General features: G+C 40.6%; 1 protein-coding gene across 6 annotated transcripts in view; it reads left to right on the forward strand.

Moving 5' to 3' along the window:
- The window catches only part of LOC108719216 (GREB1-like protein), a 71,609-nt gene extending 44,240 nt beyond the window's left edge, over positions 1 to 27,369 (forward strand). For 5 of the 6 annotated variants that reach the window (XM_018267935.2, XM_018267931.2, XM_018267932.2 and 2 more), the window contains 29 exons: positions 19 to 195; positions 862 to 984; positions 1,721 to 1,855; positions 3,176 to 3,313; positions 3,860 to 3,979; positions 4,068 to 4,190; positions 4,459 to 4,644; positions 5,720 to 6,046; positions 8,167 to 8,295; positions 8,766 to 8,900; positions 10,145 to 10,342; positions 10,642 to 10,822; positions 11,554 to 11,746; positions 12,277 to 12,410; positions 12,984 to 13,323; positions 13,500 to 13,615; positions 13,709 to 13,953; positions 14,226 to 14,773; positions 16,874 to 16,976; positions 17,733 to 17,891; positions 18,042 to 18,181; positions 18,475 to 18,636; positions 19,309 to 19,516; positions 20,147 to 20,315; positions 20,704 to 20,931; positions 21,044 to 21,185; positions 22,289 to 22,489; positions 23,223 to 23,361; positions 23,983 to 27,369. In XM_018267935.2, the coding sequence (XP_018123424.1) occupies positions 19 to 195; positions 862 to 984; positions 1,721 to 1,855; positions 3,176 to 3,313; positions 3,860 to 3,979; positions 4,068 to 4,190; positions 4,459 to 4,644; positions 5,720 to 6,046; positions 8,167 to 8,295; positions 8,766 to 8,900; positions 10,145 to 10,342; positions 10,642 to 10,822; positions 11,554 to 11,746; positions 12,277 to 12,410; positions 12,984 to 13,323; positions 13,500 to 13,615; positions 13,709 to 13,953; positions 14,226 to 14,773; positions 16,874 to 16,976; positions 17,733 to 17,891; positions 18,042 to 18,181; positions 18,475 to 18,636; positions 19,309 to 19,516; positions 20,147 to 20,315; positions 20,704 to 20,931; positions 21,044 to 21,185; positions 22,289 to 22,489; positions 23,223 to 23,361; positions 23,983 to 24,146 (5,363 nt within the window). In that variant the 3' untranslated portion in view covers positions 24,147 to 27,369. The remainder of the gene's footprint in view (positions 1 to 18; positions 196 to 861; positions 985 to 1,720; positions 1,856 to 3,175; positions 3,314 to 3,859; positions 3,980 to 4,067; positions 4,191 to 4,458; positions 4,645 to 5,719; positions 6,047 to 8,166; positions 8,296 to 8,765; positions 8,901 to 10,144; positions 10,343 to 10,641; positions 10,823 to 11,553; positions 11,747 to 12,276; positions 12,411 to 12,983; positions 13,324 to 13,499; positions 13,616 to 13,708; positions 13,954 to 14,225; positions 14,774 to 16,873; positions 16,977 to 17,732; positions 17,892 to 18,041; positions 18,182 to 18,474; positions 18,637 to 19,308; positions 19,517 to 20,146; positions 20,316 to 20,703; positions 20,932 to 21,043; positions 21,186 to 22,288; positions 22,490 to 23,222; positions 23,362 to 23,982) is intronic. The other variant, XM_018267937.2, reaches the window with a different exon arrangement.
- Positions 27,370 to 27,857: the final 488 nt, after the last annotated feature.

Below are 27,857 nucleotides of genomic sequence, written 5' to 3' on the forward strand. Positions count from 1 at the left end.
TTGTTTTTTTTTTTGAAGGATTCTCTGGGAATTGTGTTGGCTGTGGAGAGAGAGGTTTCCGATACTTCACAGAGTTCTCCAACCACATAAATTTAAAGCTCACAACCCAGCCAAAAAAGCAAAAGCACTTAAAGTATTATCTTATACACAATTCACAAGGAGTCTTGTCCAAAGGTCCCCTCATCTGCTGGAAAGGTAAATTGGAAATAGTCATTTTGCACATGTAAAAGGAGATTATCACCTCAGTTTTGAATAACATTATATATCTTTTGCGCATGTACTTTTCCTATGGAAAGCTCTTTAACTAATATTATGTTGTAGATTGTTCACAGCAAAGGCAAAGATCGGCTATTTATTTGGCTTGCGGGGACCACAGGCACTTGCCATAGCCAAGCACAGTGTTTAATTCTCTACATAAAAATAACCTTTAGGGCTAGTCCACACGGGGAGATAGCGACGCGTTTGCGGTCGCGGCGACAAAGCGCCGCGACAGTCGCCGCGACCGGCGCAGGCGACAGTTTTGTATGGGCGCCTATGTAAAAACGCCTGTGCTAACCACACGAGGCGATGCGCTTTTCAACAGTCGCCTGAAAATGCCTCGCCAGGCTTTTTCAGGCGACTGTTGAAAAGCGCATCGCCTCGTGTGGTTAGCACAGGCGTTTTTACATAGGCGCCCATACAAAACTGTCGCCTGCGCCGGTCGCAGCGACTGTCGTGGCGCTTTGTCGCCGCGACCGCAAACGCGTCGCTATCTCCCCGTGTGGAATAGCCCTTAGCCTCTTTAGTACTCGGCACATATATTGTAAACTTTGGGGATCTCAATTCAAACTTTTATCTAAGCTGATTTGCAATATTTTTCAGAGACTCGAAGTCGCCAATATCCAACTGTTATTCCACCAGCCAAACCACTTACACCGGTCTCCGCAACCTCAGTTTTGGAAAATGGAAATTGCAATGGATACAAACCAAGCTTTTCGCATTCAGGTAACTGAGAAACAAACATGGTCTTATTCAGATTAAGGGGCAGATTTACATATGGTCGAATATCGAGGGTTAATTAACCCTCGATATTCGACTGCCGAATGTAAATCCTTCGAATTCGAATATCGAAGTCAAAGAATTTACCGCAAATAGTTCGATCGTACAAAAAAACGGTCGATCGAAGGATTAAATCCTTCGAATCGTTCGATTCGAAGGATTTTAATCCATCGATCGAACAATTTTTTTTCGACCAAAAAATTGTTAGAAAGCCTCGAAACTAATTGAATGTGCCCCTTAGTGTTGTCTCAGATCATTATACCTCTGGTATAATGTGCCTTGCCCCCAGGGGCGTAACTATAGAGGAAGCAGACCCTGCGGTTGCAGGGGGCCCAGGAGTGTAGGGGGCCCAGTGAGACCCTAATTAATTAGCAATTTTAATATATCTTGGTAAAATAGGCCAACTTATAAATATTTTGGGGCCCTAAATTGAATTTGCTATGGGGCCCAGTAACAACTAGTTATGCCACTGCTTGCCCCCATTACTTAAAAGCTGTTATCCTCCTTGGACCCAAATGGGAGGGGGGGGGGGAGATTGTGTAGAGAACAGTATTGTAAAAAGGAGGGAATTGTGGGAGCACAAGGTTCTGTTTTGTGATATGAATAAACAATGTAAAGCTGTTTTAGCTATCAGTATTTGATATTCTGTTTTTCTGCTTCTCCCTAAACCAATGTGTTTTAGATCTACCATCCTTCACCTCTGCCAAATTGCCCCCTGCAGTTCACTCAAGTACCCCTCAGGATCTTTCGCGAAACAAGGGAATTGTGAAACCACTCGCCCTGCCTGTGCATGTTGTAGGAAAGACATTTCTTGCAGGTAAGTTATTCCAGCATTTATTTCAATATGTTATCTTTGTAGCTGGTTTTCCCCTGGGATTTGTTTTTTAATGACTGAAGCTTTTACACTACCTTTCCTAAGAGTATTAGTAATTAGGGGGCCCCGAAGGGCTTCCAAAATATGTTGTATTCCTGTATTTGAAGAACCACGTGGTATGAAGTAGGACCCACTCGCACACCGTGGCGATCCAAAAATTTGATTACCTGGTGCACAGCTAAAGAGGAAACAGCAACCGCTCTACCAAACTGGAGTAAAGAAGCAATTCACTAGCAGACAGGGGTAGTGCTGGCAGGGCAAGCTCTTGCTGTATCGGATCCGTTCTGATCCGATCGTTGGGCCCTAGATCAGCCCGATATTGGCCACTTCAAAGTGGGCATCGCCAAACTAGCGGATCTCTACGTCTATGGCCACCTTTAGCCTCGTTTATAAAATCTTGAATGTCTCATTTTCCTTTAACACTATCTCTAAAGTAGGCCACACAAGGAAAACTATTTGATGATTCAAACATTAGGCTCATTCATATGTGATCTGACCAAACATGAGTGGTGAAATTGTACCACTTGGATTGTTGGGAAGAGTAGTCCTAATGCTTGAGAGATGGGGCTTTGTCCTGCTTCTGGTTGACTGAGGTTCCATAAATCTGGTCATGACCATCCAACCAGATTTCCATTTTGAATAATATCTAATGCTCTTTGGACTGGGCAATGGTACAAAATAGGTAAAAATAATCAGACTACTTATTAACTGGATTAGCTGGTTGCTCTGTGGTTGGCCATCATATTACTTAATATTACTTCTCACTCCTACTGATTTCCCTCTATGCAGAATGGCAAGTGATTCCTGGAGTGGTATCATATTCTGGTCGTCTCTATGAAATCAGGCATCTGATTGATTGCTGGGGGTTACTAGACATTGCTCGACTCTGGGACTTTTCTTATATTATTTCCTTAGTCTGGTGGAAGATTATAGTCCATTGTGGGACTATGGTGAAAACAGCCACTCATTACCCTCTGTGATAATTAGACACAGGCAATCCCATTGTTTTGGGCTGCTAAAGGCAACACACACAGTATCTGCAATTGTACTTTATGCCAGTGACATATGAGTTTTCAGTCATAAAGTCCTGTGTGGGGCATTACTAGGGTGTTCAAGGGAATTGCTGACCATACGCAATAATAGCCCTTTGTGGTACCAGCACAGATCAGTTTCTACTTTTATTGCTCAAACACTATTCCATACCAGTATCTGTTATGCACCCTGTATCAGCAGATGGTAAATTATAAATGTATTTTTTTCTAGCTCCTTCTTCCATTCAAGCTCCCGAGATCTCCAATGGAATTCTGGGTGGAGGCAGAGCAACTGTATTAAATTCCGCACCTTCTCAGCCAGCCCCTCATTCAACCTCTCCAAGTCCTGGTTGTGTTGCTGGAGATCATGGTATGGAGAGTGCTGGGCACCTTTGTTTCTCTTTTCTTTTCATGTGCAGACAGAATTTTACATAGAAAATAACTGAAAAGAAGTACTCGCAAGTAAGGTCTGACTTCTATATCTGTATATTTTGTATTTATATGGTGCTACTTATGTACTCGGCACTGTACAGCAGAACAATAAATTAATAGAACAAACAATGGGGTCATTACAATAATAGATACAAATAAATACAGTAGTACAATAGTAAATACAAATAAATACACAGTACAGGTGAATTAAAGATTCCCAGGACTTATTATAATACTATGTATATGTAAATCCTCATGATGGGTAAAGTCATAGCAATACGTGTTTTTGTGTATTTTTTGTTGTGCTGTTGGAAAATGAAAAATACTAACCTTTAAAAAAAAGATTCCCAAGGCTAAGTCTCAAAAATACAAGAGGATGGAGGTCCCTGCCTTGTAGAGCTGAACATCTAAACGGGAGGGTAATGTTCTCATGTGTTTATGTCCAGTAAATTTTCCATTAATTTGGCGTATCCCTTCTTCGCAGCAATGATTTCATTTTCTGGCCCACCAAAGAAAAGACACAGAGGATGGCCTCCAGGATCTCCAGTGCTAGCACCAGTGTTAACAACAGCCACACCAACTGCTCGGCCAGCCACACAAACTGGTAACAGCGATCTCTTTTGGCTACTGCAGTCATCGCACATTTGCTCTTCTTTGTTTCACCTCATGTTTTTATTGTTATTCGTTTTTAGCCACTTTGCCACAACCCGTTTTGGGAGGAGTTTTTCAGCCTCAGCCTATTCCAGCTGGCGAAACTGTCATTGTTCCAGAAAATCTATTGAATAGTTCTGGCATCCGACCTGTCATCTTAATAGGTAAGAAAACAGATATAAGAGAAAACCTCTACAACCTTACCCTGCAGCTTATAATTTATATGTTCCAGCATCCCTTGTTTGGTCATTTTTGCTTCAGTTCTAGGACTGAAAGTTTGGTAGAGAAACAGTATATTGGAGTCCAGGCTCTATTTTCAAGTGATTATGGGGGGGGGGTGGATAATGATCAGTCTTGGAATTTCTCTACTATTGGCTTCATCATAATGTCAACTGCATTAATCATTTCTGTCCGTTATTCTTCTTAATGCAGGTTATGGGGCTTTACCATACTTCTATGGAAATGTAGGGGACCTTGTTGTTAGCCCATTACTAGTGAGCTGCTACAAGTTGCGAGAAATTGAAAAGAAGGAGCTGGACTTGATGGGAATGTCTACTTGGCAGTTCCTGAGTGTGGAGAACATGATTCTGCTAACGATACAGTACCTTGTGCGACTAGGTGAGACCACATTGGGGTGAATTAATTCTCTGTTTTGTTCATTGTTCATGAAAAATTATTTTTTTTGGGCTATAGTTATACTGAATTTGCTGCAGTTCATGGTGCTCCTTTACACATTCCAGGTTTTGCTGTTTTTGCTTGTGAGGAACAAGTCAGTGTAAAAATAAAAATAGGTAAATAGAAAAAAAATGTATTCAATATAGTTATTGCCTGTGTGCTCATGATCAAAAGCAAACTAACAGAACAGTTCGCTCCAGCCTTTATATATGACATTTTTGGCTAACTACCTTTATTGAAAGCATTTTTATTTTGCACAGCCGATTTACCCAGGTTTATGTTTACACTGAACTTTCCCTTTAAACTCCTGCCATATGCTGCTTGTCTCCAACCTCCAATGGAATTGTTTTAAGAGAGGCTAAGAAGTGATTGTCTGCTCCCTGAATATTGCTAAGGAGCATTCCAATTAACCACTTGATGTTTTTGGTGGGCAGCGGAAATGACAGAGGGATTGTAGGCCTAAAGAGAAAGATAATGCCCTCTTAAGAGAAGTCTCTGTAGGGCAGAAAGAGATATGCTTGTGCTACATCCCTCAAGGGCAACCAGGCCTGGACTGGCAATCTGTGGGTTCTGGCAAATGCCAGAGGGGCTGCTGTATGGCTCCATAGAAAGTTACCATATAGTGGGCTGGTAGGGGGCTGTTTGGGCCTCTGTGTACTTGGAATGACAGGGCCTATTTTGACTCCCAGGCCAGGCCTGAGGGCAATTATAGGCCAAAGAGAGAGAGAGATGTGGAGCAGAGAGTGAGCAATACTGTATCCTTATTCATCATCCTTGAAGAGCAGGTACACATTGACCACTGTAGGTAGGGCAGGGATGCTAAGTGATATGTGGCTAAGTGATATGTGGTGTCTTTGATTGATATAGTTGAGACATATAGACTGCATCTGTCAGTCATAACAAATATTATGGTAAGGAAACTGCAATACTGAATGGTAACTGTCACCTGTGCTTTGAACTCCACGATTTAAGGCTATGCTTAATTTATAATATATTACCTTCAATGTTTTCCATACAGGTCCAGATCAAATACCAATCCGTGAAGTCTTTGAGCAGATCATGCTGAAAGCTCTGCAAGATTTAAATGATAAAGACCGCTCCTTGCAAACACCCTCTGCAGCCTTTCAGGTGTCACAGGCTCAGTTACCATGGCTTGCCCGGCTGTCGGCTAGTGTTTCTCAAGACTTGGTCCATGTGCTCATTACCCAGAATTCCCTGGCAGAAGGCATTTCCGAGACCCTTAGATCTCTTAGTGAAATAAAGCAACAGCAAAAACTCCCAGACTATGTAGTAGCAATTTGTTCTTCGAAGGTGCGCGGCAACGAATTCTGTGTGATAGCACTCGGTAAGTCATTGACTTTTTAAAATAAATCGAAGTTCTAACTGCTTTTCTTTGGAGGTCCCAGTACAGTCAATGTGCCCTCTAAGCAGGTCTAACCTTTTGGGCTTTTGTACCAATAGCTTACTGGTCCCAAGGTTGTCTTTCAATAATTTGAAAAACAAAAGTAATGAAAATTTAAATGACTCCAGGGTACAAAATCTGTTTTCAGTATAACTTATGTAATACTCAGATTATTCCTCCTTGTTTCCATTTATACATCTATCAAGCTTCCAAATTGTATGCTTCCATTGAAATCGACATAAAATGACACCAAGTAGTAATTGTATGATGAACTCTTAGGGAGCTAGCAACGGGCAGATTCGGGGAGATTTAGTCGCCTGGCGAACTGCCTTCCTCACGAGGAAACTTCGGGCGACTTCGGAAATTGAAGAGCTGCGCATTGGCACTAGCAGGTCGGCAGGCAGGGGGAAGGCAGTTCAGGGAGATTGTGGCCCCGCAGAAGAGGCGATTAGTCACCAGGCGACTAAATCTCCCCGAATCTGCCCGTGTGCTTGAACCCTTATAGGACAGGTTGATTTCATATGGGTGTTCAAATAGGGGTATTTAAACCTCACTTGAAATAGGATTTGGGGTTAATGTAATTTAAAACTGTTTAGGTAGCAATGTGGCTTAGACTAGACTAGATTATTGCTTGTATAGTTATCTGTACGAGATCAAAAAACGTATATTTCTTGAGTAGATGGCGTGAGTATGTATGTGTATGAATATGTGTGATTGTTTGTTTAGCACGTCAAAATAATTCGACTGGAAATGTTGTTGTTTTTTAGGAGAATGATTAGTATAGGGACAACCTTGCATTATTTCAGATACGGGAGATATGGGCTACAGTTTGGTGGTTGAACAGTCACTCTTGTTTGAGGACAGAAGTGGAAAGGTTCTTGGCAAATAAATAGGAAGGTGGCAGCGTAACATCCTGGGAGAGTGCTACCAGACTAAGCACAACATTCTCAGCCTCCTGAGCTTTACTTAGTACATGACCTTTTTTCAGTGTGTACATGTCATGGCAGCATGACTTTTTAAAGGTTGGTGTTCTTTTCTGTTTGTTCTCATGGCGAGATCTGAACCGTTCACATCAGCTGAGCCATTCACATCAGCCCATTAATGATAAAGCTAACATCTTGCCAGTATGACCTTTATAGGTAAAGAACATGGTTTTACCAGCTCATGCTGCCGAGTGGCTTGTTACTAAATAACCTAACAGGATTTTTGTACTTATGGACTAGGTTTTCTTACTGTTAAAGAAACAGTAAGGTCCAAGGTCCAATCCATCTGAAGTGCTTTAGACTGCAACATGCATTATATATTACTTAGGCAACCAAGCATGATAATAACTGAGTTCCAAAGGGATATGTGGGGTAATATCCACCTGAATACTTTACTGTTACCAAACCTTGATATTTCAGAACAGTGCAGGGTCTGGTATCAGAGAGATATTTTGGCCAGTGTTAAAGGAACAATAATGCCAAAACTGTTTTAAAGTAAATGAAATATAATCTACTTTTCTCCTGCACAATTAGCGTGTCTGCTTTAGAAACACTTCTATACTTTACATAAAGTACAGGTTACATAGCAGATAACAGATGCGCTCTGTACAATACCATTGTATTCTATTACAGGGCTTATCTGTTATCTGCTAAGTAACCTGTGCCTTTTCTCCTTTTTCAGTTTGAATGGCTGCCCCCATGGCTACACTGCTGCCTATTTATATAAATTATAGTAGTCTTTCTAAAGGAAACGCATAACTTTTGCCAATGCAGAGCAATAAAACACGATATTTTATTTACCTTAAAATTGTTTTATTTCTTTGGTGTGCAGTTCAGTCTATTTTATTGATCAGTGTAGGACCCTCATAATGCTGAATAGGAGCGGGGTATACTTAGCAAAACAGTTAGATGAAACACAGCAAAACAATGTTCACAAATTGATTGCAGCCTTTTAGCAGAAAGGTCTGGGACAGTGGGTATATGTGTGTTACGAATCCTAAAAGCAATCTGCATGGTGGATATTATTAACATGGCTTTAGTTCAATGAGTCTTACTTACGTGAATTTGTAACCGTTCTAGGCAAGTACCAGTCCCGAGTTCTTGCGGAGAGCATGCTGACCACTAGTGAGTTTTTGAAGGAAATCAGCTACGAACTTATCACTGGCAAAGTCAGCTTCTTGGCTTCTCATTTCAAGAGCACCTCTCTGGGTAAGTGCAATGATGGCTATGCTGCAGCCATTACATTTCTTTTCATGGTGTTATCTGCTTGGGATGTTATATGGAAATTATTCTTACTTATTTTCTACGTAGTGGCTGCTTTTGTCCAGGAAATGCGGAGGTATGGGAAGCCCCAAACTTGCCAATGGGCCCATTGTTATTGTAGTAATAACAATGGGCCCAATTGGTGACCCCCGTGTCTGGATTACGCAAGTTCCGCCTCTTACACCAGGCTAGATTGGATAAAAATACATTTATTTGCTGACCTGGCCTAATAAAATGTCTTACTCGGCCACAACAAACATGCCTTATCCATTTACTCTTTTTATTATATTTATTGAATTGTTTTTGTGTTCCTAAAAGTTTGCCGTAGTGCTGTTTTATGTATATTTTAATTAGGCATTATCTATATGCAGTTTATAGTGATATGACTGGCAACATATACATTTTTGTCTCATAAGGTGATGATTTAGACAAGTTACTGGAGAAGATACAACACAAAAGAGCAGACCATGTAGTGGTTCCTTTTAACGGGGATGTGAAAGAATGTGTCTCATCTCAGGAAGCGGCGAGCATGACCCCCACCCAAGGGAGAGGTAACACATCTCAACCATTTGCATCCTTTTCTGTTCCTCTGTGAATGTTTTATCACCTGACATGCTAGGCCAAACTACATAAAACATATTACTTTTTCCTTGGTGGAAAAGGCAGTAGTGGCTGGTAAACGTTCAGCTTATAAACAGTTGTTCTTCGTAGGACTTTAGCAAAGCTTGGGGAGGTATAATTTTGGGGAGCTTAGGGAGCATGCTCCGTAAATACTGACGCTGCTGAGAAATGGATCGACAAACATATGAAATTATAGCAGTCGGAAAGTCAGTAACTTAATGAACTGCTAATGAGAAACCTGAGACGGAATCATTTTCATTTTTAAAACTTTCAAAAAAAAGGTAGAAAAATAGAAAGCCAGTAAATACTTCATTACTTGCGCTGTATTATTTGAAAATGATTATTATTTTTTAAAAAGGTGAACCGCCCCTTAAAAACATCTGCACTGTCTGACAATATTTTCATTGGTTACTAATGATCTGAATTCTAGGTTCTTCCTTATCAGCAAATAAAATGTTTACACCAGCAGAACCTTTACATAAATATCCCCTTTTGACTCTGCTACATGTGATTTTGATATATTACTATTTCCAATTTTCCAAAAAGAAAAAATCCAGTTGTAGTCTGCTGTCCAGACAAAGAGCGTGATTCACTAAAGACATCACATGAGAAACAGCACATGCTAACTAAGGACAGGGGAGCAAGAATTCAGAGAATAGTTTATCAGTTCAATTCAAAATTCAAAACTATGGTTTAATAGTAATATTTATCTTACTTAAAATGAACCTCTCTACCAGTTGTGTTGTGGAGAACCATGTAAAATAATTACTGATCCAGAATGTTTTGGCATTATGAATATTATATAAAGGTTTTCTAAACGTACATTTTTGAAGGCGTATTATCAATTTCTTTGTATCATGTAGGGATGCACCGAATCCAGGTTTCGGTTCGGGATTCGGCCAGGATTCTGCCTTTTTCAGCAGGATTTGGACTCGGCCGAATCCTTCAGCCCGGCCGAACCGAATCCGGATCCTAATTTGCAAGGAGGTAAAAATCGTTTTCCCCTTCCCACCCCTAATTTGCATATGCAAATTAGGATTCGGTTCGGTATTCAGACGAATCTTTAGCAAAGGATTCGAGGGTTCGGCCGAATCCAAAATAGTGGAGTCGGTGTGCATCCCTAGTATCATGGCTGACCAGCGCCTTAATAGTCCATTACCTCTTTGCCTTCAAGGTTGTGATTCTGAAGCCTTCCACATATATCAGTCTCAGCTATTGTTAGCGCGAAAGCTTTTGTCCCAAGTGTGTGCAATAGCAGACAGCGGAAGCCAGAGCCTTGACTTGGGAAGATTCAGCAAAGTTGACTTTATGATTGTGGTCCCTCGTTCAGAAGTCTTGGTACAACAGACCATCTGGAGGATTAAACTGTCAGGTAAAGTGTCTATATTTATTGCTGGGAGTAGCACACATACTTATATGCAATATTCTGATGTAGAGCAAGCAGTTCTGAAGGGCACCAAATAAGCAGGGACTATTCATTGCATTTTATTGAATTTGATGAGCTATTGACCTACAGGGCTAGCGGCAATTTTTTGCAAAAACATCTTTGTGAACCATTTTATCTAAAACAGCAGTCCTGTATAAAGTTTCTAAACCCCCCCCCCCAAGTTGAATCCTTACACATCTTTACTTACCATTCCATTTCTAATTTTTTTGCCTTTCCTTTGCCAGGGGTTCTATCAGACCTGGGCCTAGAAGAAACAACATCAGTGCATCAGAAAGCAGATAAATATGTGCTCAGGCTTGATGGGGATGTTCATGCCAAATTTGATGCCTTCATGAAGAGGGTGAAACAAAACCCATACACTCTGTTTGTCCTTATACATGACAATTGTCATGTGGATTTAACAAGGTGAGTATCCAGGAACAAGAGTCTTGCTATCATCCGCAGCACCAAATTATTGAAAAATAAATGTAAGCGTTGATTTATAGATTGCAAGCTCTTGCGAGTAGGGTCCTCTTATCTAATCCTGTTTGTTATTGTAACTTGCTGGATATATATATATATATATATATATATATATATATATATATATATATATATTTCACTCTGATACCGGCACTCTCGATAACTGCGGTAAATATGCCTGGGTGCAGAGACAGCAAAATAAACGAAAAATATATGGGGATTTATTGTATTCACAATGACAGGCTGAATGGGTGGTCTCTCCATTATTATGATGATGACTATATGTCACTGATGATGCTGCTGTTTCCTGCCAAACGCACAGATTTAAGGCATTGATCATAGTTTATGTGACACTTTGAGAAAGGCCGTGGGTCGACCGAAACATCATTATTATTTAAAAATAAAACTTAAATTTGAATTAGTAAGACCTGTGAGTGTTGCTGGCATGGTATCTGTCTGTTAAGCTTGTGGCAATGAATACACATTATGGCAGAGTTAGCAAATGATCCAAAGCATTTCTGGATACAGAAATACAACTTTCCTTCCATGGTTGTGCTTTTTCTGGAATATATGCATTGTTACCTGCAATTAACAAGAGGAAAAATTATGCATAATCTTATCATTTATATTATGATATCCTAATATCAAACCTTCTCCTGTCTTCTCGATTTCAGTTGTACTTCTGGAACCCTTTCCCATGGAGAGCCCACTGTTGGCTTGTCTGATCGCATCATCAATAGTCGAGAAGTGCAAGAATCCCAGAATCTCATTGTGCTCCAAGTCAGCTCTTTCCCGTATGCCTTACAAACCCAACAGTCGAAAATCAGCCCTTGTAATGAGGTTCATTGGATTCAATCTGATCCTGCTGTAAGACAATTATGTCATTTTCTTGCCCTAGTTCTTTAGTTTTTTTTTATGGAAGATTAAGGTAAAAATAGGCAAAGCACAAGAGAAATATTGTATGCTCTTGATTGTTTTATGTTGCTTGTGTGCCCCACCTTAATATTTTCATCCCTCTAGATAACAAGTGCATTTATTGTTGAAGCTGACTACACATACTGATAACATCATATGTAATTGTAAGAGTATAGTGGCCCGCTGATCCCATCCAATATGATCAAACTATAGATAATGTTCAGTTTCGGGGTTGGGTCGGTTTAAATATAATCTGCAGATGTGCCATAGTGTATGGTGCATTGGTAGATGTGGATGTGACCAGGAGCCATGGAACATTTTCTGCTGTTCTGATCATTCAGGCTTTCTGCAGGTTGATTGGTCAGATACTGTACACAGTCGGCCATTTATGGCCACCTTAAGAAGCCTAGATTTTATTTGTTCCTTATGAATGACAAATGATGAAGTATTTCATTTTATTTCTGCCCTGATTTTTGCTGTAGGAGGAAGTAGCCAGTGAACAAAAGCTTTACTTTGGCATAAATGAGTACAGCAAATCTCTACAGTGGGGGATTACCAGTCCTCTTCTGCGATGTGATGAGACATTTGAAAAGATGGTCAACACCCTCTTGGAAAGGTAAGAATGGAACAAGGTTTTGGTTGGATGTCTGGTCATGATATTCATTGCTCTCATTTTGCCATACCAGCTTATAAGGGATCGTTCAATAGTTTAGAGCACAAGCCTTTGGGCCAGTGGTACAGGAGCCTGTGTAGAAACTGACTCAAACGAACTGGAAAATAGGAAAATACCCACCACCATTGGCAGATCAGGTTATCTGTTCAGGTAGACAACCTGTGATTTCATAGCAGCAGTTTCTGCAGACCATAATGTGATCCTTCTGTAGCTTTGGTTGGTAAATTAGGGTGAAGCTGGCCAAGCTGCCCTCACGCTGTATGGCCGATGTCCTGATTTTTTTATTTTATTCATTCTTATTTGTACTGGTTCCTGGAGAAATGTTAGGCTGTTTCTCAAGTCTGTTATTATACATTATCAGGTTCATTGCTTTCAACTTGCCATTTTCAAGGAAGCCATATAAAAGCAAAATTGTGTGTTCATGATAGAATTGTAGATATCACATAAATTAGATAATGTTACTAGTTGAAGGATTCTTTAATTGACTTTTACTTTATTTTATGTATGTAATTTCAGGTACCCAAGGCTTCACAGCATGGTGATACGATGCTACCTCCTTATTCAGCAGTATTCTGAAGCACTGATGGGCCTTACAACCATGGCATCACTGAGAGACCATATCACACCAGAAACACTAAATATCATGGACGACCTCCTCAGCTCTCCAGCAAAGGACAAGAGTGGGAGAGGACACATGCTCATAATCCGAGTTCCTTCAGTGCAACTGGCCATGCTGGCAAAGGAAAGGCTTCAGGAAGTGAGAGACAAGCTTGGCTTGCAGTATCGCTTTGAAGTCATCCTTGGTAATCCTGCTTCAGAGCTCATTGTTTCCAAGCACTTTGTGACCCGATTAAAGGTGAGTGAAAAAAAAAGAGCAAGATTTCTCCAGCCTAAAGTTTAAACCATGCACATCACTGCAAATTACTTGCCCTCCCAGTCCCTCTATATTTTGAGTGGTTTGTTTTATACATTTAAACGAGTTTGTGATCTCAGCACATTCTTGTATATTTACATTTCTGTATTGACTTTAAGTTTTGGAGAGGATATGATCATGAAGACTGGATTCCAAGAACCTTTTTGGACCTTGAAGGACTCCCTTGCATTGTAATTCTTGCTGGCAAAGATCCTTTTGGAGAAACATTCCCAAGGTGCGAACTCAGTGTGCAGAAAACTGTTTAATTAATGTATTGGATATTACGGTGATGCCAAGACTGACCAACACTCTTTTTGTTTCCATTTAGATCTTTGAAATACTGTGACCTTAGGCTTATTGATTCAAGCTTTTTAACTCGGACAGCCTTAGAACAAGAAGTAGGTTTGGCTTGCTGCTACGTCTCTAGAGAGGTTGTAAGAGAACCCATGACTGTCCTGGACCTCAGTGAAAAGGACGTAGACAAGGGCAATACCAGCGGGAATGACTCTGATGAGCTCTATATCGATCTGGATCGACCCCAGAGTAACAGCAGTGCCGTGACTGGAACTTCAGGTTTGTTTCTCTGCTGCTAATTGAGAAGTGCTTGGGAAACTGATCCTTTTTGGATTTGTCCAAATGACAAAATTATCATTAAAAGCCTTTTTTGCCATAGACAAAATATACAAAACCCAATCAATTTTGCCTCAAGTACCAATGTGCACATGTTAGCATTTCCGTTGTGAACTTTTATGATCTTCTTGCCATGTAACTAGCATTATAACAGTTATTTGCAGTGTTTTGTTCTCTGAAGAATGAGCTAACATGAAAGCTTTTCTCTGTTCCAGGTTCCATTGCTGAGAATGGGGTCAGCTCATCAAGTGCTGCAGATGAAACTCAGAGGCAACCGCTGGCCTTCAACTTCCAGAATGTGGCAAACAGCACAGTGGATGAAGGAACATATCCAAATTCCACTGCCAGTGATCTTGGCAAACCAGAGTGTGACTCACTGGGAAGCCAAATGGCTAGTAGCACTACTAAACTATCCCCGCCATCATCACAGACGTTTAAATGGGATGACCAGTCAGGAAGAGAAACTTTGCATCTAGCCCTGCCTCGTATTGTCATCCTCTCCAAGGCCACCTATAACCTTCTTGACACACAAAAAAGTGGCCAGGCACCTACTACAATTTCTCTTTTGCCTCATGCAGATGTTTCTTGGCTGAGAACTTTAAGGCCTTCATTTTCTAACGATTTGAGTTCTGAAGACCAGTCTTTGTACTACAGGCAATGGACAACAGCAAAGCCGCACCATGCGGATTCTACTAACGCCAATGAGCCTAATGGAATAAGGACTACCCATCCGCGACGTCTGCTTTTAACTGGACCGCCACAGGTTATTATCATTCAAGGTTTTGCTAGATGAATGGCCATGCATCAAAAAAATCTGCCCATATGCCTTTTCTTTTTAACCATTCCAAGAAACATATTCATTAAGTATTGTTTGTGAATATCGGTTAATACACACACACACAAAAACACTTTGGGGTAAATTTATCAAAGAGTGAAGTTCCGCCACTAGAGTGAAATTCCGCAGCTCTCAATTCATTTCTATGGGATTTTGGAAGGCGTAATTATCAATGGGTGAAAGTGAAAGTTCACCCTTTGATAAATACGCCTATAAAAATCCCATAGAAATGAATGGAGAGTGGCGGAATTTCACTCTAGTGGCGGAACTTCACTATTAACTTCACTCTTTGATAAATATACCCCTATATTTTTATTTTGTGCCAGTGTTGCTGAAATTACTATTTTCGCGTTGCACATTTACAGAGCTATCAGACTCTTCATGGTGTTTATTAATTATTTTAGAGTTGTGTGACATGGAACCTAAAGTGGTCCGTGATTTAACACTCCACCTCTCGTTGTTGACTAAAGATCTGCAACCCATTTATTCAGTAGATGGCCCAACTGCAGGCGTCTGTGGATTTAAGTCCTCACATGTAGTCACAAGACAAAGTACTATTGTTCTCATTTCCTCCTTATACCTGGTACTTTCTTACATCCTGCCATAGAACAAAAACACTGACATACCAGATTTGAGACTGATAACCAGGTCACAGCTTAAGGTTGTCATACACCTACAGATATAGTTGCATACACAGTGAATAGTTGGAAGAGTGAGTGTTCAGCAAGTGGTTGAATTATAATTCTGTATATGACCAGTTGTAGACAAAAAGGGGTCCATGCATGCAAACACCACATTTAGATTTTCAGTAAGGGTCTGGAAAGATTATGCTACTGTTATTGCAAGATTGCCATGCAGGTTCTGCTAATGTTGTATGTACCAGACCAGTGGTCCCCAACCAGTAGCTCGCGAGCAACATGTTGCTCTCCAACCCCTTGGATGTTGCTCCCAGTGGCCTCAAAGCAGGTGCTTATTTTGGAATTTCTGGCTTGGAGGCAAGTTTTGGTTGCATAAAAACCAGGTGTACTGCCAAACGGACCCTCCTTTAGGCTGCCAGTACACCTAGGGGCGACCAAATAGCCAATCACAGCCCTTATTTGGCATCCCCATGGACTTTTTCATGTTTGTGTTGCTCTCCAACTCTTTTTTACATTTAAATGTGGCTCACGAGTAAAAAAGGTTGGGGACCTCTGTACCAGACGATGCAATCGAAATGTTTAAATCTGTCAGATTACAGAAGCAATTGATTCATAAAATTGACACACACTGATATTTGTACAAACCTGCTTTATCTGATAACAATAACTAAACATGTATGGCAGCCTTTTGGATAGTTAGATTGGAGTTTTTAGGATGTGAACTGTATGTGACTGGCCGCCTACCTGCCCTCTTTCTGTCCTGCTATTCTAACCACAGATCTGACAGCACATGATTGGTCTCTCCCATAAATATAGGCATTTTCCTTGGTGGAGCTGAACACACAAGCCTGTAAATCTGTAGCATCTGTAGAACCTATGGCTCCAGTTTGCAGCACAGCATTAAAGAGTGCCTGAAGTTTATTAGAGCGCAAGTCACATGACTGAGGGCACCTGTGAAACTAACAACACGTCTTGTCCCACGTCAAATCTCAAAATTAAATATAAAAAAAATCTGTTTGTTCTTTTGAAAAACAGATTTCAGTGCAGACTGCTTGAGTAGCACTATTAACTGATGCATTTAAAAACAAAAAACAAACATGTTTTCCTGTGACAGAATCCCTTTAAAATTTTTCATCACACTAACAAGGAGGTCTCAATAGTTTTTTTTGAACGCTGCATGCTTGTTTCTTTTTCACCTTTCTTTATCCTAGGGTTTGTATTGGGATTTCATTCTAAAATATGGTAGAGAGGGGTATAATTACTCATTTTTCACGTTTCGAAAAGCTCCCTCATTCATACAAGACAAAAGGAAATTTAGAGATCCACAGGCAAACTGTGTTTGTGTGTGTGTGTGTATTTCTGTACTAATGGTGCTTTCTTTACTGTGCAGGTGGGAAAAACTGGTGCCTACTTACAGTTCCTCAGAATCCTTTACCGCATGCTTATTCGACTTCTCGAGGTGGATGTGTATGACGAGCAGGAAATAAATGCAGGTAAGATTCTGTGCCAACCAAATGTTCTCATAAAGGTGCAGTATATCTATGTTCTGTTTGTGCTGTGTCTGATTATTGTTTTCTACTAAACTGTGCGCAAAAAGGACATTCTAATGTTATCCTTTATTCTAATTTTCTGGACGTGGAAAAACTGTTTAAAATGATAAACCTTCTGCATAATGAACTCTTTATATTATGTTGAAAAACATTGGGCGAGGGGCTCATTTTACAGTTTAATACCATTAACAGTTTATTACCATTCAGCTTCAAGACTAATTAGGAGAGCAAGATGACAGGCAAAAACCATGATCCATTTACCTGCTGATAAAGGGCTCGAGGAAAGCCTTGTAATGGAATTCTAAATATAGCCTGCGCTCAAGTAATGATTTGTGTTTTATTACCTCGTGTATGTATGATGCTACAGCTGCATCCTGGACTTCTGCCCAAATAGCAGCCATGCTGCCTTCCTTCTTAGCTAGTGTCTTAAATATAATAATATTGGTTAATGTCTGCAGGCAGTACAGTCTTTCATGTCTTGACTGTGAGTCAAAATAGGCCCTGGTATTTCAAGTACAAAGAGGCTCAACCAGTCCCCTACTAGTCCACTCCACAGTGACTGTCTATGGCATTTTACAGCTGCCCATCTGGCATTAACTCACAGATTGCCAGTCCAGGCCTGATGCCTTTTAAGTCTTCAGAATGCTGTTTTTCTTGGCAAAACTCTCTAAATCAAAGCTCTTTGTTTTTATGTTGCAGTTGAGGAGAGTGAGATAGATGAAGTCTCACCACCTGACTTTAGCCAATGGCCCGACATTGAAGTCTTTAGCAAAATTCAGTTTGACGTGAACGTGCATGATCCAAAGTATCGACACATCAGCCCACTGTATACTGAGCGCAACTCACATGGGAAACCAGGTACCTTGACCTTTTGCAGATATAGGATTACTCAGAGACAGTAGAAATAAGTGGGTCTAAATTGTTCACATACCATCCTGTATACTCCGTATCATACTTGAATACAAATATATTGAGCTTTAATAGGAAAGCATTGTTCTCCCTGTACAGATTCCCAAGTGGAAGTCAAGACTGAGGAACCAAGCAAACGGGAGACGGTTTCCATGATGTTGACCAAATATGCAGCTTACAATACATTCCACCACTGTGAGCAGTGCCATCAGTATATGGACGTCAGTTCTATGTCACAGGTAAGGAAGTTTTAGGGGCTTCTTATAGGATTTTAGTGTTTCTGACTGCACCAAGCAGGGGGCTCTTGTCCAATGTTCTCATACAAGAAGTGAATCTGCCATGTACAGATACACTAGAAGACTGCAATGTATATTTAGTGCATTAAGTATCCTTGATAGGACAATTGTTGGATCCATAAAGAATCACTAATCAGTTACATTACAACTTCTATCTTTCTACTGTACATGCTACAGGCAGAGAGGAGGGCTGTGTATTAATGCTGCCTTTTCTTTCACAAATTTCCACCATTTAGATGCCAGAATCCACTTTGCACGCCTTCACTTTCTCATCATCAATGCTGGGAGAAGAGGTCCAGCTTCACTTTATCATCCCTAAATCTAAAGAACACCATTTTGTCTTCAGCAAACAAGGAAATCACCTGGAGAGCATGCGCCTTCCCTTGGTGACTGATAAAGTAGGTTTTACTTACCTTTATTATGCTACTCTCTTTGTGATTATGACCCTATTGATTGTTGTATTGGTGTGGGTTGGAGGAACTTCTAGTGGACCCCCAGGCTAGGAGAATTCCCACCAGCTCACCAGTTAATTTTCGTGGAGAACCTACATACAAGCAATTGACACTAATTCTTGTGAGAGTGGACCATAGGAGACCAAGTCTAGCACTGGCTATGGGCAAGTTATCTTGGATCTGTGTGTATTACCCTTTCTGTGGTTAGATGTGTCGTGCAATGGGTACTATGCCATTTAATATTCGCAAGGACGTAAGCATCAGACTGTTAGGAACCACTGAGTAAAGGAGTAGTTGTATAGATAGAATAACATCAATTTAAAACAGTTCTCGATATTATCTGTGGGTTTGTCTATTCACACCATAGTTCCTAAGTTCTGACCTTAACTCAGAGGAAGATTTACCCCCCCCCAAATAATTCCACAGCATTAGACAGGGTGGCCATCATCAATGTAACTGATGATATTTGTGTTGCATTCTTGATTGTTAGACCCAAATTAAAACCTGTGACTCCCTGCTTACATTACAAATGGCCAATTCAACATTTGATTAGCATCGGATAATGCAACCTCCTCTCAACATATTCATCTTAAATGTTCTTTTTTTTTCTTCCTTAAGCAAAACCCAAACATGGTGAAGAGCCCGATTTTTACACCTTCTAGTGGCCGCCATGAACATGGACTGCTAAATCTATACCATGCCATGGAAGGAATCGGCCATCTGCACATCATGGTCGTCAAAGAATATGAAATGCCGCTATACCGGAAATATTGGTCCAACCACATCATGCTGGTGCTGCCTGGGATGTTTAACAATGCTGGAGCAGGTCAGGGTCACAGTAATATTTATTATATTAATATGGAACTATGACTTAGGTTGTAGCTTACCATATATGATTATTCTGGTTGTGTTGGCTTAGTTTGGGATATTTGCAACTGTGTATTTACTTTCCAATGAGAAGTACAGTGGAAAATGTTTTTTTCATTTCTTCTATGAAAAGTTCTGGCAGGTTCTTATACATTTGTTCGATTAGCTGGCAACAGACCTTGAAGAGACAGTTGAAGTCCATAAGTGGATGTAGGAGTAGCCATCCTGTAGCTGCTGTGTTCCGCCAGATTTAGGAGCATTCAACGAATGGGTACTAGAGCCATGGGCTTTTAGCCGTGCAGAACTGGCCTACACCATGAGATTTGATTGTTCTGTAGATGAGCAGTTGTATCATTAACACTGACATGATGAACTGCCCATCCACGTAAAGAACAGAATGATTGCAGATCAGAATGTTCAGCCCCATTGAACCCGATACATTTTTCAGACAGATAGATTGATTCAAGTAGTTATTTAATTCATTATTAAGTGGTAGGGGCTTGTCCTTGAGATGCAGAGACATGGATAGTGGAGTGTGAGGACAAATGCTTTAGTCTGTTCACAGTCAAAATACTTTTCTCTCCTTCAGGTGCCTCAAGATTCCTGATTAAAGAATTGTCCTACCATAACTTGGAGCTGGAGCGTAACCGCCTGGAGGAGCTGGGAGTCAAGCGCCAGTGTGTGTGGCCCTTTATTGCTATAATGGATGACTCCTGTGTTCTGTGGAATCTGCATAGTAAGGTTCCTGAGCAGATGAGGTGAGCAAAAGGCACTTTGGGACTTTTCATCGTATGATGATGGACTTTGTGTGCATTGTCTGCATTTCATTGGTTGTCAGAATAACAAATTGTAGAAGAGTTTACAATTTGACCATTGCACTCTATATCTCCATTAATAAGGCTCCAGTATATTCTGCTAATAGGAATTGGCCACGGTCATATTTTTTTGTTATAATTGTCTGAATATGAAACAAAATGGAAACCCTGATTTATTTATTAAAAAGGTAAAATGCAAATCCATCAGTCAATATGGCAACTGCCATTCATTAATATTATATTATCACAATACAAGAAGTCTATGGACAGTGCTGAAAAATTAAGTGAATAAAATTATTGTTATGCTTTGTTGCTGTTTCGTATTTTGCAGCCCACCTTTGGAAACCGAGAGCTTGGTTAGGAATGTGTCCCTGAAATATGTCATGCAACACATGGAGGGGACACCAAAGATCACCAATTATGCCATGCTGGGGGTACAGAAGTGGAACAGCAAGCTGAATTCAACTTTGCCAAAGCGCCCATTCTCTAGGTGCCACGTTCATGATTTTATCCTTCTCAATGTAGACCTGACGCAGAATGTCCAGTATGATCTGAACAGGTAAGTGGGTTTTAAGCTGGTATAGTCTGGTATTTATTTATCTGTTTCTTAAATGCCGGATGTTTGGTTTTTACCCTGTGTGTAACTTTTCTGTTCAACATATATTTACCAGGTATTTTTGTGAGGACGTTGACTTTAATTTGAGAGTAAACAGTGGGGGTCTCCTGATGTGTCGGTTCAACAACTTCAGCCTCATGAAGAAACACATACAGGTTGGAGGGCACAAGGACTTCATCATCAAGCCAAAAATAATGGTTAGTTTGGTCAAGTTGTTATTATATTTGTGGGAAAAGGGTTTGATGCGTGGAACATTTTGCACAAATATCCTTAGGGGCAGATTTACATAGGGTCTAATATCGAGGGTTAATTAACCCTCAATATTCGACCATCGAAGTTAAATCCTTCGACTTTGAATATCGAAGTCGAAGGATTTAGCGCAAATAGTTAGATTCGAAGGATTTTAATTCATTGATCGAATGATTTTTCTTCGACCAATGGGGGACCTTCCCCATAGGCTAACATTGACTTCGGTAGGTTTTAGGCGGCGAACTAGGGGGTTGAAGTTTTTCTTAAAGAGACAGTCGAACAATTTTTAGTTCGAAGGTCGAAGTAGCTCATTCGATGGTCGAAGTAGCCAAAAAAACCATTCGAAATTCAAAGTTTTTTTCCTCTATTCCTTCACTCGAGCTAAGTAAATGGGCCCCTTAGTGTCAACAGAAGGGTGACTGGAAATGAGTATCATGTAAATATAAGGATTGCTTGAAGTCAACTTGAAGTGCAAAGTATCAGTCAGGCCTCTTGCTGTCTCATATATTTATAGTCCGAAATAGTGTCCAAAATCATTGTTTATTGGGTCAAAACCTTCCTTCGTAATTGATTTTGACTGGGTGAATGGGCGATGCCTGGGCAGACATCCAGGAAAATGTTCTAATACAAAGCAGAAAACTGTTCTTCTCTGCTGCTTTATCTATTCATGCTTTATTTACGTGCAGTTATGGTAGCAGAATTTCTGGTAGGCAGTAATGGCATTAATTGGGATCAGTCCAAGGAAACCGCTGCCTCCGGATGATAAGGGGCAGGGCTGCAATGATTCTGGCGGGTCATATTGAATCTGCTATGGAAGTGGGCTGTTCTGTGTATCAGAGCTTTAGAATTGTCCCCTATGTAGTCTTCCCTGGTCTTATTTCCCTACTGCTTGTGTGTCCTGCTTTCTAACTCAGCTAAGTGATTCCGCAAGTGGGTATTGGGCGGCTTGCTGTTTTGGGAGGGTTTCCTGGCCCAGATTTGCCAAGGGAGACCTAAACTTATCAATGTTAATATGAATAGTTATTGATTGGCTGATTATGATTCTTTGCAGATAACAGAAAGCGTGGCTCCCATCTCCCCAATGCAGTATGTGTGCGCCCCAGACAGTGAACAGACCCTTCTCGCTGCTCCTGCCCAGTTCCTACTGGAAAAGTTTCTCCAGCACAATTCTCACCGACTTTTCCCAAAAGCTCTTAACAACTTAAGCAACCCCTTACTTGCTGTGGACTGTTATCTGAATTTAGGACCTGAGGTAATGGCATGTCATTAGAATTTAAATGGAGGGGGCTCTTGGATATGATTAGTTCTAGCTGTAGACTGTACTTCGTGCCTTTGGAATTTCAGAAATTAACAGTAAACTTAAACCATCCCTTGGTCTGTTACATCCCTTTGCTTATATCCCTTTTAATAAGTCTATCTTAAAGGTTCTTGTTTCATCTGCAAGTTAACTTTCTTAGAATGTTAAAGAATGTCCTATTCCTAGCAACTTTTCAATTGATCTTCATTATTTATTTTTTATAGTTTTTAAATTATTCTGCTTCTTTTCAGCTTTCATATGGGGGTCACTGACCTTGCAGCCAAAAAAAACGACAGCTCTGTGAGCCTATAATTTTATTGTTATTGTTGCGTTTTATTACTTATCTGTTTGCTCTTATGGTTTCAAATCTTCAAGACTGTTTGGTACTAGAGAAAGAGACCAGATGGTCTTGAAACAATGACAAATATTTAAGCAATTAAGTCTGGAAGATAGAGTTTTTTGTATGTTTGCCTGCGGCTGTTAGCACGAGGCATTGGGAAGGAGGTTATTCTGCAGATTTATTGAGTTTATTGGGCAATGCATGCTGCTGCCTTTCTATAAACAAGCACTTTGCTATTCCTGCTCCAAGGCAAAGTAAAAGGATGCCAAGTCTATGCTCCAGTGTAAAGGTAATGGAATTTGCCGCTATTACTATAGTACAATTGTGTATGTTTTTGCTTTTTTGCAGGTGACTCTGTGCTACGTGAGTTCCAGGCCGCACTCGGTGAATGTCAGCTGCGAGGGAGTGGCATTTAGTGGATTGCTGCTCTACTTGTGCGACTCCTTTGTCTGTGCAGGGATGCTGAAAAAATACAAATTCCTTAAAGGTATCCGCCCAGTTCTTACATTTATGCTCGTCAATAGGTTTTTGCTGCCAGTGGAATGCTGGTGTTAGTTCCTTTTGGATATTACACATTCACAGGGAGACATTGATACTAAACATAACATTATACTCGTTATTAGCAGTTGCTGATTCATTGTGTATTTAGTTCACCACGGAGCTCACACTTTAGCCTAAAGCCTTGTATTCTACACAGTGTCAGACACAGTAGGGTGTGTGGCTTGAGGTGCCCATAAATTGGCCAATGAAAGCTTCTTACTTGAGCCCTCAGGAATGAGTTGTCCCCTTACTGGCACATGCATGATGCCATTCCCAGCAGAAAATCAGCCTATTGGGTAAAGGGTATTGGGTATACAAACTAGGCACCAGATTAGGACATCGCAGATACATGGAGCCCACATTTATTGGCCACATATTGTCTGAAAGGCATTTAGTTTAGGCCCCATTTATCCTTAATCCACTGTTTTCATGTTACTTCAAGAAAAGTAAAAATAAATATTGCCGTTTGAATATTTGAGCCAATAATAATGATATTTTCGGAGGACTGAAGATAAATAGTGGAGTGAATGTTCTCCTACAGCTTATGGCGCTTCTTTTCTATCTAAAGGTGCAACACTTTGTGTAATCTGCCAAGACAGAAGTTCCCTCCGTCAGACCATTGTGCGCTTAGAGCTGGAGGATGAATGGCAGTTTCGCCTACGGGATGAATTTCAGACTGCCAACAGCAGTGACGACAAACCGCTGTATTTCCTGACAGGACGCCACATCTGAGTTTGGGAATAGACCGCTGTGGAAGCGGTGATATGGATTCTAGCCGTCACCACGGAACAGGTGCAAATAAATCTGCGTAGCGGTGTTCTAATGCTACAAACTGTTTCATTCCGCCCGCACATAACTTGTGGAGCCAAAATTCAGTTACTTATCGGGATCACTCTTGAACTGGGAAAGTGTGTCCCTTTGTTACCTCAGCTGGCTTGGATGAGCCCCCCTCGTAAGGAATTCTCACCAAAAATGCCCTTGTAGGTTGCAGACACTCTGTTGCGTCGCTTCTCAGGGCTTCACAATTACGCCTTTTGGATAGCCAGGCAACATTGGGGCCTCTTTCTTCACAGTGTTGGCATTAGTCATTTTCTGTGGGCAGTCACCTTCCTCTGCTCCATGCAATACTCACTAATATCAATGGCATCTCTTCTTCTCCATGACTTTTTGTTACACCTACATTTGCTCCAAAAAACTGGACCAGTGTTTCTCATATTCATTTCACCAATGGTTTTCCGTGTGGGCCACTTATGGAGAAGAATAAACTATCCCCCAGCCACATTGCCTTCCAGAAGAGCGATTCTCCCACACATGGGAGCAGATAGATATTTAGGGATCACCTTTCCCAAAACAGGTGGGAGAATTGCCTTTTGTGTCATTTTGTTTGTTCCCCAAATGGATATATTGTAGAGCTTTTCCAGCTAATCAAAACATGGGTGCTGAGGTTTCTTTCCAATACATTATTCCTAAATTGTCCCAGTTGCCAGATGGCTTTGTCACCACCACTCACCAGCTTTTTCTTCACAACACAACGAGCTAAGGTATGTACATTATTTTATAGAAAGAACTACTACTGGTGGTAATGGTACAACATTTAAATGTAGCATATCCCAAAAACAGGGCATCATTATCAGAGCTTTTGACTGTGTATCCTGGTTAAGTATTTCAGCTTGGAAGCCCTCAGCTATTGTTGTGATACAACACCTAGCATTTTGGGTGGGGTAATAGTAGTTTTAGTTCAGAGTGGGCTGGGGAGCTGCAGGAGGAACAAATGAGACCAAGAAAATTCAATGCTTTGCTTACAATTTATAAATCTGTGAATAACTTTTTGTGCATCATATTAGGGGCTTTCTAATGGAAAAACAAAATCGCATTTCCGTTTGCTAGTTTGTTGCCCAATTGCCCTTGTGGGAGGAGTTGACCCAGATTTAGATTGTGAATTATAAGAGGAACCAATAGAAATGCACAGCCTGTCGTACTGATATGCAGGTCCCAACCTTTCCCCTTTTTCTCTCGGTTCCAGTTTGGTTCCTCCCGTGTAGAAGTAATAATGTTAACGTATTAAAAGTGTTTACAGATATAAAACAAAATATTTAATATATTAGAAAACAGACTCTTTGCCTACGTGTAATATACAGTGACTTGTGTAGCACATTTTAAATTAACTATTTTAGAGCAATTGTTTTCATTTTCTTTTAAATCTTTCTTCAAATGAAATAGCTTTGACTGGCTTAGACTGGGATAAACTTGGGCCCCATCTGGTAATGGAATTGATCTTGTTCCAATCCTATCTGTCTGGTGGCAGTAGTACATGTCCATGATTTGATGCTGCTTATGACTCTGGGGTGTATACAAGAACTGCTAAAGAGCTCCAGTTATTTGCCTAACCCAGTGATCCCCAACCTGTAGCTCGTGAGCAACATGTTGCTCTCCAACCCTTGGATGTTGCTCTCAGTGGCCTCAAAGCAGGTGCTTTTGAATTCCAGGCTTGGAGGCAAGTTTTAATTGCATGAAAACTAAGTATAGTGCCAAGTAGAGCATCCTGTAGGCTGCCAGTCCACATAGGGGTTACCAAATAGCCAATCACAACCCTTATTTGGCACCCCAAGGGACTTTTTCATGCTTGTGTTGCTCCCCAACTCTTTTTACATTTGAATGTGGCTCACAGGTAAAAAAGGTTGGGGACCCCTGGCCTAACCTATAGAGATCAGGCTGTTGCTGAAGTATAACAACATTGGTTGTTGTGCAATACACAGATTTGGGTATGACCGGTTAGACTTAATTAGCAGTGCATCAAATCCTGGATTTGGTTCAGAATTCGACTGAATCCAAGCCTTTTTTAGGCAGGATGTGGCCGAAATCAAGAGCCTGACTTATCCAGATGTGAACCATAAAAATATATGTGACATAAGGTCACATTATTAAAGGGATCAAATGTTTTTTCCAGGAGACAACTTTATAACCTCCGTTTGGTTTGATAATGTGCATCTGCAAATTAGGCTTTGGATTCAGTTTGGGCTTTGGCCAACTCCTTCCTTTAAAAAGTTGGGGTTCGGTCGAATAGGGACTGGGTGTATGCCTAGATGTAATGGTTCTAGACTGATTAGTGGCCTCCAACTATTAGTACTCATGTTCTACACGCAAAACAAAGGGATTCTGCCATGTGAATTTTTTTTTTTCAAAACTCATCCCACCCCTAATTTGCATATACAAATTAGGATTCGGTTCGGTATTCGGCTGAATCTTTCGTGAAGGATTCGGGGGTTCGATGCATCCCTACAAAACATATTACTCAGCATCTGAGCAGCTGGGGCCCAAAAGATTTTTTTTTATCCCAGCTCTACCCCCGACACGCCAAACTAGAGTCTGCAGGATTAAATTCTGCCCTATGTGTTTCAGTATTGTTCCCAATGTTAACTGTATTGTGTATGTAAATTTCACTTTGTTAGTGTCCCTACTGCCAAAGGTTCCTGCGGTGTAATGTGCTTTATCTTAGACCTGCTGAAGGTTGTCCATTTGCACTAAATACTTTGATACAGACGTGGAGAGACATTCTTACCCCAGGAGGAACGGATTCCAGCAAAGCAGAAAATGTCAGATCACCCACAAATAAGCTGCTGTTTGTAGTGTGGTCCCCTTGTGACCAAGGAAAGCAATGAATGTAGTATAGTTTGTGCCAACGCTAACTTTTTATTCTCCCAATGTCTAACACGCACACGGTTTGTTAGAGCTCAGCGCCATCTTCATTTTGCTCAAGTGTATGGATTTGCTTTTTGATTCCCACGAGAGTCAAATATGCTGCTTTATGAATGTACTTTATTAACCAAAAACATGGTGAATCAGCTTCACTAGTCAGTCTACCTCATGCTTTTTATATATAAATATATATTATTGTGTGAAGAACGGCAAATTTATTGTATTAAGGTTTGGACTGTATTAAAGTTATTACTGAAAACGTTGTATTGTAGTCTTTGGTGAACTGGTTTTACAAGTGACCCATTCATTTTACACTTTAGGCAGAAAATGCCCCCGCACACCTGACCTCTCAATTATCCACGTACAGTGCTTGGGGTATAGGACGGCCCCCCAACAAATCAATGAACATAAGTAACTCCAGCACACGTAGCCGCTTAAGGGATTTCTCCCATGTTTAAAGGACAAGGAAAGGCAAAAAAATAAAATCCCATTTTTACTTTCTTTAATGAAAAAGAAACCTATCTCCAATATACTTTAATTAAAAAATGTGTACCGTTTTTATAAGAAACCTGACTGTATGCAGTGAAATTCTCCCTTCATTTACTGCTGTGGATAGGAATTGTCAGACGGTCCCTAACTGCTGAGCAGAGAAACAATCATACTTATGAACAGCAGGGGGAGCCCCCGCCTTACTTCCCAGCCATGCAGAACTCAAGCCGCTTTGTTTATGACGATCCCTAAGCAGCC

The sequence above is a fragment of the Xenopus laevis genome, chromosome 6L (genome assembly GCF_017654675.1).
Source record: "Xenopus laevis strain J_2021 chromosome 6L, Xenopus_laevis_v10.1, whole genome shotgun sequence".
Taxonomy (NCBI): Eukaryota; Metazoa; Chordata; class Amphibia; order Anura; family Pipidae; genus Xenopus; species Xenopus laevis.